Here is a 12,053-nt window from a genome sequence, read left to right on the forward strand (position 1 = left end):
GACAATCTGGTCCAGTTTCTAGCTGTGGACAATCTGGTCCAGTTTCTAGCTGTGGACACTCATACATGGGAAAACATCCAGTTCTGCTGTTTTATTCTTTGCAGTCTCATTAAAAAAAATCTCCATATTGGTCTACACATTTCTTTACATGTCATTCTCCTATACCCTTATGGCTTCAGGGGTGATCTGATAACCCAAGACCCTCTCACGCATACATTAAATGGGGAATGGGAAAGAAAGACAAAACCACTGAGTACAGACAGTAAGGAGAAGCAGCTTATTCCCTGAAATCCTGCGGTTCCCTTTAGATAAGCGGAGGAGTCTGATGGGAGAAAAAGCCAACGCAGTCCAATTAAGTTTGCCTAATTACTGAAAGGCCAATAACTGACTGTTTCATTCCTGTTCCATCTAATACCAGGCAAAGAGAAGTGTTAGAAAAAGACTTGACCCAGCGCTTCAGACAAGTACACTCTCAATGACACTGCAGCTTTCTGCCTGTCTGTCTATGTTGAATGGCGTTCCATTCTGTCAGATTCTCAGGTGGGTACACCACCCGTGACATACGGTAGGTAGCCTTCTGTCTGTCCATTTTAGATGATGTAACAGTCTCTCCCTCTCACAGATGGGTACACCACTGATGACATCGAGTTCTACTGGAAAGGTGATAATTCAGTGACTGGGGTGGAGAACATCGAACTTCCCCAATTCTCTATTATAGACTACCACATCCAATCCACAAAAGCAGTGTTTGCTACAGGTAACAATCTGATTACTAACCCTTACCCTAGTCTATTATTAATTAAAGTTTCTGATGTTCCACTTAAGAGTGTCTAACATTAGAGAATGTGGCAGAATGTAACTGCCACATAAGCACCGGGTAGAAGTTCTCTCAGGCACAAAGATAGGATAATCTTACCCCTAAATGCTAAACTGACCTTAGTTCAGCGTCTAGGGGGAAACTTTATCCTACTCCGACGTGAAAACTGTGTTTGGTCTCCCAGGCTCCTACCCGAGGCTCTCTCTGAGTTTTAAGCTGAAGAGGAACATTGGCTACTTCATCCTACAGACCTACATGCCCTCCACCCTGATCACCATCCTATCCTGGGTCTCCTTCTGGATCAACTATGACGCGTCTGCGGCCAGAGTCGCTTTAGGTCGGTGTCTTTGGGTTATTCTATGGGTTGTCCATGTGGGGGGCTTTAGGTCGGTGTCATTGGGTTATTCTATGGGTTGTCCATGTGGGGGGCTGTAGGTCGGTGTCCTTGGGTTATTCTATGGGTTGTCCATGTGGGGGGCTGTAGGTCGGTGTCTTTGGGTTATTCTATGGGTTGTCCATGTGGGGGGCTGTAGGTCGGTTTCTTTGGGTTATTCTATGGGTTGTCCATGTGGGGGGCTGTAGGTCAGTGTCTTTGGGTTATTCTATGGGTTGTCCATGTGGGGGTTGTTTAGGTCGTTGTCTTTGGGTTATTCTATGGGTTGTCCATGTGGGGGCTGTAGGTCAGTGTCTTTGGGTTATTCTATGGGTTGTCCATGTGGGGGGCTGTAGGTCGGTGTCTTTGGGTTATTCTATGGGTTGTCCATGTGGGGGTTGTAGGTCGGTTTCTTTGGGTTATTCTATGGGTTGTCCATGTGGGGGTTGTTTAGGTCGTTGTCTTTGGGTTATTCTATGGGTTGTCCATGTCGGGGTTGTTTAGGACGTTGTCTTTGGGTTATTCTATGGGTTGTCCATGTGGGGGTTGTTTAGGTCGTTGTCTTTGGGTTATTCTATGGGTTGTCCATGTCGGGGTTGTTTAGGACATTGTCTTTGGGTTATTCTATGGGTTGTCCATGTGGGGGTTGTTTAGGTCGTTGTCTTTGGGTTATTCTATGAGTTGTCCATGTGGGGGGTTTAGGTCGGTGTCTTTGGGTTATTCTATGAGTTGTCCATGTGGGGGGTTTAGGTTGGTGTCTTTGGGTTATTCTATGAGTTGTCCATGTTGGGGGTTTAGGTCTTTGTCTTAGGGTTATTCTATGGGCTGTCCGGGAGGGGGGTTAGGTCGTTGTCTTTGTAGGCTTGTGTTGTACTGCCTCCCAGGCAGGCAGAAGGCGCCCCTATACACAGCAGAGCATAGAATGTCTCTCCACGCAGTACCCAAGGCAGTGTATACTTGCACACTGCTCCCTATGGGCATATAGCACACATCCCTCTCGTTAGAGTGTACCTTTGCACATAGCCACTTAGGTAGCGTAGAGTGTATACTTACACACACACAGCCCCCTTAGGCAGAGTGTACACTAACACACTACCCCCTAGGCAGAACTTCTACTTACACACTGCCCCCAAGGCGGTATGCATCACAGTCTGAAGATGTATCACAGTCTGAATGACACACACAGCCCCAAAGGTACAGTATTCATCCTCTAAAACACAGTGATTATTTTACCCCATCCACCGACCCATGGGAATATGAGTTTCCTTACACCCAAAACATGGAGGTCAGAGATTAATCCTGAAATTCTCAGTCATCCCTGAGTGTGCACACAAACACACACACCCCTCAGCAGAGTGTGTCCTTGTGGCCTCACATTCATGGTTGTCCTACCCCTGAGGCAGTTTGTACCCTTACAAAAAACACCCCTGACTAGCTACTGACTCATTGGTGTGCATCAGGGATATGACCTGAGTTTAAGGTGAGAGCTGAAATGTACAAAAGCAAACTCATTAGACCTTCTCTGGAACAAGCAGAGAACTAAACAACATTTTGGGAGGCATTATGAGGGAGCGTTACTGTAGCTAGTGAAGGAACAGTTGCTAACTAACTAACTGTAAAAGTGTAAATATTTAACGCCACAGTTATTAAGCTAGCTAGAGCGACTACTGCTCCTGTGCTCTTTGGCTAAATACCATAACGCTGCTTCCGGTCCTTGTTCCTGGTACAAAAATTGTGGCTCCAGTTGTGTTCAATTTTTTTCTGATTGGGACGTATCCACTAATACAGGCTACTGGGTTTAAAGAAAACACATATGGCATATACAGATACTGCATGTGCTTTGAATGGTCAAATGCCTGAAATGTGGTCACATTTTCCAAGTATTTCACACTCTTCGGTCACCTTTAATGCTTGCTGTTTATAATGTGCAGTCTGGCAGGCTTACTGTTATCAAGATGATGGCACGCTTGGGGGTGTGCTTTACAACGGTTTCTTTATTTGAACTATTTTCTACATTGTAGAATAATAGTGAAGACATCAAAACTATGAAATAACACATATGGAGTCATGTAGTAACCAAAAAAGTGTTAAGCAAATCAAAATATATTTTATATTTGAGATTCTTCAAAGTAGCCACACTGTCTTGATTACAGCTTTGAAAGAAAAACCCTTGAATGAGTAGGTGTGTCCAAACTTTTGTCTGGTACTGTACGTGCAAAAATGTTGAATCTTGTCTACGAACTAAAGTGCTGTGAAAAAGTATTTAAAATGTTCTCTACTTTTGCATATTTTTGATACTGAATGTTATTAGATATTCAACCAAAACCTAATATTAGATAAAGGGAACGTGAGTGAACAAATAACACACCAATTACATACTTATTTAATTTTTATCATAAACAAACATTATGCAACACCTAATGCCCCTATGTGAAAAAGTAATTCCCCCCTTACACTCAATAACTGGCTTTGTCACCTTTATCTGCAATGACTACAACCAAACACTTCCTGTAGTTGTTGATCAGTCTCTCACATCGCTGTGGAGGAATTTTGTCCCACTCTTCCATGTGTAACTATTTTAACTTCAACCAAAACTATCACACTATCGCCACCATGCTTGACCGTTTGGTATATGGTTCTTACTGTGTAATGCAGTGTTAGTTTTTTTTCCAGGCATAATGGGACCCATGTTGTCCAAAAAGTTATACTTTTTACTCATCTGTCCATATAAACTTTTTCCAAGAGTCTTGATGATCATTCAGGTGCTTCCAGGTGCTTTTTGGCTAACTTCAGTCAACTTTTTGGGCGAGATGGGTCTCGTTATATCTGGCAAAAACCAAACACTGCATTCCACAGTAAGAACCTCAAATCAACGGTCAAGCGTGGTGGTGGTGGTAGTGTGATGGTTTGGGATGCTTTGCTGCCTCCGGACCTGGATGATTTGCCTTAATAGAAGGAACCATGAATTCTGCTCTGTATCAGAGAATTATACAGGAGAATGTCAGGCCATCTGTCTGTGAGCTGAAACTGAAGCGTAGCTGGGTCATGGAGCAAGACAATGATCCAAAACACACAAAAGTCTACATGAAAATGGTTAAAAAGCTACAAAACAAAGTTTTGGAATGGCCTGTTCAAAGTCCAGACCTAATCCCAATTAAGATGCTTGAAACCAGCAGTTCATGCATAAAAACCCACAAATGTCGCTGAGTTAAAGCAGTTTTGTATGCAAGAGTGGGCCAAAATTCCTCTGCAGCGATGTGAGAGACTGATCAACAACTACAGAAAGCATTTGGTTGCAGTCATTGCAGCTAAAGGTGGCACAACCAGTTATTGTTAGGGGACAGTTACTTTTTCACACAAGGGAATTGGGTGTTGCATAACTTTGTTAATTACATTAAGTATACATTATTTTATTTTTTTTGTAAACTCAGGTTCCCTTTATCTAATGTTAGGTTTTGGTTGGAGATCTCATAACATTCAGAATCAAAAATATGCAAAAGTAGAGAAAATCAGAAAGGGGGCAAATACTTTTTCACGCCGCTGTATCTAATGTGGAACTGATTATGCATGGCTGAGTATTACAGGAGCGTGTCTCTTCCTTTATGAGTCTCAGGTGTACAGTTCATACATACAGTTCATACATGTAGCCTACATTGGTGTACAAAGTTGTGTATACTAAAGTATTACAAACCTAAGTCTTATATACTGATAATGACATGAAACTCATGTTATTTTAATGTAACAATTTTGTGTAGACCATTGTACAACAACAAAAAACCCACGCGAAGTGTGATCTTGAATCTTGTGATCCCAGTACAATTAGCTAATGCAGGGCACTATTTTGCATCCATCTGTTTGTATGAAGTGAGCAGTTGACTGATATGAGGTGAAGTGTATGAGGGATTGGAATGCCTGTGTACTGAGCCATGTTGAGTTAGGTCAGCTTGTTCTTGTCAACTCAGGCTCTCAAGAGTCTCTGTGTCACAGTGAATGTAACGTTGTGGCTGAGTGACAACTTCACACCAAGGCACTATCTACCTGTGTATTGCTCTTCTGAGGACTGTCGCACTAGAATAGAATATCACACTGCTCTGATGTTCTGGATCTATGCTTGTCCAGTGTTTTCACCTGGACCTCAGAGGTGTCATGCATGTGACGGGCACTGATGGCCACAGTCATCTGACATTTTCACAGGTAAATTTGATAAGGTATGTATGTATCAGGTCAACGTAGGTAACATAATGGTATGAACCACCTTCAGATCCAAACAGTTCATCATTTTCCACTTATTCACACAATTTGGTTTAATACAAAGCCAATAATATGAGTGGTTTATTAGCATTCTGAGCTTGTACCCCATCCAGAAGTCAATGCATTTAAAATGCAGCTTTGGACTGGGTTGCGTTATTGGGGTGAAGGGATCTTCAAGTCATGCAGGGGGCATTTCCACATCCTTTCCCCCAGTACATGCGGAAAGTATTCCGGCCCCTTTACTTTTTCCACATTTTGTTACATTACAGCCTCATTCAAAAATGGATACACATCTTTTTTCCCTCATCAATATACACCCAACAACCCATAATGACAAAGCAAAAACAGGTTATTCGACAGATACCTTATTTACATACATATTCAGACCCTTCGCTGTGATACTTGAAATTGAGCTCAGGTTCATTCTCTTTCCATTGATTATCCTTGAGATGTTTCTACAACTTGATTGGAGTCCACCTGTGGTAAATGAAATTGATTGGACATGATTTAGAAAGGTACACATCTGTCAATATAAGGTCCCACAGTTGACAGTGCATGTCTGAGCAAAAACCAAGCCAAGTGGCCTCCATCATTCATAAATGGAAGAAGTTTGGAACCACTGAGACTCTTCCAAGAGCTGACCGCCCGGCCAAACTGAGCAATAGGGGGAGAATGGCCTTAGTCAGGGAGGTGACCAAGAACCCAATGGTCACTCTGACAGAGCTCCAGAGTTCCTCTGTGGAAATGGGTGAACCTTCCAGAAGGTCAACCATCTCTGCAGCACTCCGCCAATCAGGCATTTATGGTAGAGTGGCCAGACGGAAGCCACTCCCCAGTAAAAGGCACATGACAGCCCACTTGGAGTTTGCCAAAAAGCACCTCGACTCTCAGACCATGAGAAACAAGGTTCTCTGGTCTAATGAAACCAAGATTGTACTCTTTGGCCTGAATGCCAAGCGTCATGTCTGGAGGAAGCCTGGCACCATCCCAACGGGCGGCAGCGTAGCCTAGTGGTTAGAGCGTTGGACTAGTAACTGGAAGGTTGCAAGTTCAAACCCCCGAGCTGACAAGGTACAAATCTGTCGTTCTGCCCCTGAACAGGCAGTTAACCCACTGTTCCTAGGCCGTCATTGAAAATAAGAATTTGTTCTTAACTGACTTGCCTAGTTAAATAAAGGTAAAAAAAAAAAAAATATTTTTTTTAAAACGGTGAAGCGTGGTGGTGGCAGCATCATGCTGTGGGGATGTTTTTCAGCTGCAGGGACTGGGAGACTAGTCAGGAATGAAGGAAAGGTGAACGGAGCAAAGTACAGGGAGATCCTTGATTAAAACCTGCTCCAGAGTGTTCAGGACCTTAGACTGGGGTGAAGGTTCACCTTCCAACAGGACAATGACCCTAAGCACATAGCCAAGACAACGCAGGAGTGGCTTCGGGACAAGTCTCTGAATGTCCTTGAGTGGCCCAGCCAGAGCTCGCACTTGAACCCGATTGAACATTTCTAGAGAGACCTGAAAATGGCTGTGCAGCAATTCAACCTGACAGAGCTTGAGAAGATCTGCCATTCTTAAATCTGTCGTTCTGCTCCTGAACAAGGCAGTTAACCCACGGTTCCCGGTAGGCCATCCTTAACTGACTTGCCTAGTTAAAAAGGTTACATTTTATTTTAATATTTTTTTAAATCACAGAGAAGAATTGGAAAAACTCCCCAAATACAGGTGTTCCAAGCTTGTATCATCATATCCAAGAAGAGTCGAAGCTGTAATCGCTGCCAAAGGTGCTTCAAAGTACTGAGTAAAGGGCCTGTCTGAATACTTATGTAAATGTGATATTTCCGGTTTTTATTTTTAATAAATTTGCAAAACATTATTTTTGCTTTGTCATTATGGGATATTGTGTGTAGATGGATGAGGGGAAAAAACTATTGAATCCATTTTAGAATAAGGCTGTAATGTAACAAAATGTGGGAAAAGTCAAGGGGTCTGAATACTTTCCGAATGCACTGTATATGGTGGTACTCAGAAGTCTCCCATTACTTAGGGCATGTGTCTTGAAAGACAAAAGCCTCCACACCCTGTATAGGAGTTGAAGTGCCCTCATCTGAACCCTAAACTAACCCTGACCCTGAGCCTTTCCTTCATTTCCCTTCCTCCACCAGGTATAACCACTGTGCTGACCATGACCACCATCAACACCCACTTGAGAGAGACTTTACCCAAAATCCCCTATGTCAAGGCTATAGACATCTACCTGATGGGCTGCTTCGTGTTTGTCTTCCTGGCCCTGCTGGAGTACGCGTTTGTTAACTACATCTTCTTCGGTCGGGGGCCTCACTTACAGAAAAAGGTGGCGGAGAAAGCAGCTAAAACCAATAATGAAAACAAGAGCCGTCTGGAGAGTAACAAAGTGCAGGTAGGGATTGGGAGTAATCTCGCGTCTCTGGCATATTAAAATCGACGAAAGAGATTAGAATTGGCATTATGAGCTTAAACGTTTTCCAAACTTCAAACGCTCAAAGCTCATGGGTCTGTTGTGTTCTGTAATATATTGTGACCTCTCTTCCTGTTCCCATCTCCCTCCCCAGGTGGACGCCCATGGCAACATCCTCCTGACCAATCTGGAGATCCGTAACGAGATGGGTGGGATGGGTGGCATGGCCGGGATGACCGGGGCCGAGATGATAGGGGCTCTCAACGACCCGCGGGCCACCATGTTCTCCTACGACAGCGCCAGCATACAGTACCGCAAGCCCATGGCCAGCCGAGACCTGTATGGTCGACCGGCCCTCGACCGGCCTGTCGGCCACAAGAAGAGTCGTTTGAGGAGGAGGGCGTCGCAGCTCAAAGTCAAGATCCCAGACCTGACGGATGTCAACGCCATAGACAAGTGGTCCCGCGTCATCTTCCCCATCGCCTTTACCTTCTTCAACCTGGTCTACTGGATGTACTACGTCCACTAAGGGACATGGCTATTCTCACTAGAGGTTTGTTTAGCTAGCTAGGTTCTTGTACAGCGAGGGTAAAAGAGAGGGGCGTTAAATTCAGCCCCATTTATATGACTTCTGTTTGAGGAATGCGATGCGAAGCGGATGTCTTTTCAATGTAAATACATTTTAATATATTATATAAATATATATATATATATAAAAAATATAAATTTTATTTAATAAATTCTCTCACCTTTTTGCTGTATTCATCCGTAAAAAATAGAAATAGTGAAAATTAGTACAGAATTAAAGACTCGGTGAAGCCTGCATTTGTAAGTCCGAACTTTGTGCCAAAAATAGACTTTGGTGACTTCATTGTTACTCTTTGGCTGCAACTGAATTTTATTTATTGGAAATCCTGTTCTCAACTTATTTCCTCTCATTCTCTGCATGCGGACTGTAACACAACTTTTATTTGCTTCTAAAGAGAAAAAAAGCCCAGTGCAAAAACTGTGGGTAATAACAAAGACAATTTTCTCTTGGTTAAACCCTATCTTGTGATTGAAGTAAATCCTTGCTTATTTAAACTTCATCCTGTGGTTTAGGAAGTCCTTGTTTGGTTGAACTCCATCTCTGTGAATAAGGTAGTCCTCATTTGGTTTAACAACATGCAATGACTAAGTTCATCCTCAATGAAGTATTAACTCTCCATACCATGATTAAGGCAGTTCTCATTGTGTTGAGTCCCCACCTTGTGACTAAGGCGGTATTCAGCGAGTTGAAGAACATGCTACCTTGCATGTTCTTAATGTGTGACATGATTTTGTTGGTTTATGCTAGGTGCATGTGCACTTACCAGCTTTTTGCACTGTAAAACAAAGCCTGTTTTCTTTCATTTGTATAAAAAGCTTAGCAAAGCCTCCATAGTTGAGCCTACCTGTATTATAATCATTCTACTGTGTGCTTTTGAACAACAAGCATTGCATTTAGCGTAAGTACAGGACAGAAGTGAATTGGAAATAGACTAATCTCAAAAAACGAAATTTGTATCTATTCTCACAGCGTCTGTGAGCATGTAAAATGTAATTTTCTTTAAAAGAAATCAGGTAAAGAATGACTTATGATGTCACCACGCTTTCGAAACCACATCAAAACATGCAAGCCCTGATAATACATGCTGTAGATGGTTGAGCCAAGTGCAGCCAAGACAACATCTTTTCAAATACACAGTACTGTATAGCATATTTGCACAAAGTATAGTATTCTAAAGTGCAGCTCAGCTATTCAAAAAGTTATTTGTTAAATGGCAAACACTTGAAGTAGATTTACTAACGTTAACATTAGCATTATACTAAATTCTACTCATAGACACCTTGTGAAAACTGTTCCAGCATTTTTTTTAAACTGGCATAGAATAGCAATAGGTGTTCTACACCTATAAGATTTGGCATGGAAATCAATTGACCTCATTGCTTTAGTGCATAAAAAAAACAGGCGCGATGGTCTAGAGTTATTTGGATTTTAATGGATTTCTTGACTCCTCTGTTATACTACTCAAGACTGATGAATACTTGTATTAACCTGAACAATTCCCTGTAATTCCTACTTGTTTCATTGCTGGTTTCATTGTTGGTTTTATTGCGATTGTAGAAAAAGCTGTGCTAGAATGTCTACTATATTAGTTCAACAAAACAAATAGGATAAGTAGCTATAGCCTAGTTGTAAAGGTGTAATTTTGTAGCATTAAAGGGCAGCAATTAGTGCCATAATAGCTTATATAAGTAGGTTGTGTGGTTTAAATTAAATTAGCGTAGGTTGGACTCATTACATAATTTGTAACCTCACAATTTGGATGATGGGGAAAAAAGCTAAACTGGCAACGCAGCATTCTATGTGATCCTAACTTTGATCTACACTGATAACATCCTGCAGGGTTCTCTGTTTGGCTGGCCACGCCACATCAAAATCTGGCTCGTCCATTTCTACAGTCCTCAGATGATGACATTTTTCTCACATTTGGAATTTAAAAAAAAAATAATAATAATCTGAATAAACAATGGTAGCGTTTCCCTCTACAAACATATCAGAGTACTTTTCCATGGCTAAAATGGTTTTGCCCATGACTATTGCTTTGCTTAGCAATCAAAATGGCCAATAACTACTTTATTATTATAATAGCGGGTGGATTCCAAGTAGACATCTGAACTGCTTGTGTTATCAGGGCTTACCAAAAAAAGCTAAACCAGATAGGCTTCTACAGGACACAATAAGTAGCAGTGTGCTCTCTCCTCATGGCTGAATATTGTGCCTTTAACAAGAATCTCAATATTTTCACAGGGTTTAACTTAACTTATAACTAGTGTGTAGAATTTAAAATGAATAAACTTGTACTTTTTTTTTTTTTTTTTTTTTAGAGAAGATTAAGAAATGAAACTGCGGTCCACAACACAGACTGACTTTTATGTCGCTCTAAATACATACTCAAAGTAGGTAGTAGTCAGACATTCCAGCATTTATGATGACAATCTGTCAATTCATTGCAGAAAATGTCCTGCAAGTTTGGTTTTGTTGCTGTTACTGTCATTGTTTTCAGGCGGAATGGAATTCTATGGACTGGTGAAAAATAAAATTGTCTTTCCACTCAGCAGACTCTCACATACAGAAACAGATGGGACACATGTTTTCTTTGGACGGCCATAGTGAAATGGAAGCCTTAACAACTGGCTTCCCTCAAGCTTCCAAGGGATAATGAAATGTACTGAATGAACTCTATTGTGTGAAATTACTGTACAATTTTCTCTCGTGCTCTATATGTGCTCTCATGTATAAAGGAGTGTATGTGTGTGTGTGTGTGTGAGAGAGTGTGTTTGAGTGTCCTGGCGTGTTTGTCAGCAAGCATGTGTGTTTTTCTGCTTGGTAACATGTGTACAAGCAAGCATGTGCGACCGGGAATGTGTGTGTGTGGGTGTTTGTGTGTGCGTGTAAGAGAGAACACAATCATACAAATCCTTTGTTTGAGATGGGAAGAAATTCAAATAAAATAACTGACATCTCACCAACCCAATAAACGCTTCACTCTCATTTAACAATACTAACTCAGTGTCTTAGTTTGTCTCCAATATAGTGCTGTTTGCGAAAACATGATGCGTGGGAGAATTAACGTGAACTTAATAGTATACACCATTCTGTACTAGCATCTTTACAAGTCAATCTACATTCTCCTCGAGATCTGAGGTCAAAGATAAATCTCCAGCGACTAAGCAAAGAGTAATGCCATTAGACCAGTTAGTAGGGCCATGCGCTGTGGTGCCACTCTCATTAATAATCAGACAGGCTGCCATCTACTGTAGGGGCTATGGCTATGACACAAACGTCACCATGTGATAATGGTCCACAGCTAGAGGGAATCCGTGTAGATGAGTTATGGAGCTTCATTTGGATGTAATTGCCTTCATTCCACACAGTGGGCAGTGTGTGTGCAAGCGAGTGAAACCATGTGACAATTGTGGGGTCTTCAAATTAAGCCTTCGGACATATAGACTATGTAACACTCATTACAATGACCTAAGTATTATTGCATTGAAAAAATATGTTTTAGTTTGTTTTTATGGCCTGTGTAACATTACTGAAGTTCAGTTTACATGGTTACCATGACCCTTTTAGGACAGCCTCATGAGGACAATGACGA

The 12,053-nt window shown here is 41.7% G+C and overlaps 1 protein-coding gene across 1 annotated transcript in view; it reads left to right on the top strand.

Annotated features, from left to right (window-relative positions):
- The window catches only part of LOC118362634 (gamma-aminobutyric acid receptor subunit beta-1-like), a 50,621-nt gene extending 39,165 nt beyond the window's left edge, over positions 1-11,456 (top strand). The window contains exons 6-9 of the mRNA XM_035743131.2: positions 623-757; positions 1,002-1,154; positions 7,598-7,851; positions 8,024-11,456. Coding sequence (XP_035599024.1) covers positions 623-757; positions 1,002-1,154; positions 7,598-7,851; positions 8,024-8,398 — 917 coding nt within the window. The 3' untranslated portion in view covers positions 8,399-11,456. The remainder of the gene's footprint in view (positions 1-622; positions 758-1,001; positions 1,155-7,597; positions 7,852-8,023) is intronic.
- The last annotated feature ends 597 nt before the right edge of the window (positions 11,457-12,053 follow it).

The sequence above is a fragment of the Oncorhynchus keta genome, chromosome 29, assembly GCF_023373465.1.
Source record: "Oncorhynchus keta strain PuntledgeMale-10-30-2019 chromosome 29, Oket_V2, whole genome shotgun sequence".
Classification (NCBI taxonomy): domain Eukaryota; kingdom Metazoa; phylum Chordata; class Actinopteri; order Salmoniformes; family Salmonidae; genus Oncorhynchus; species Oncorhynchus keta.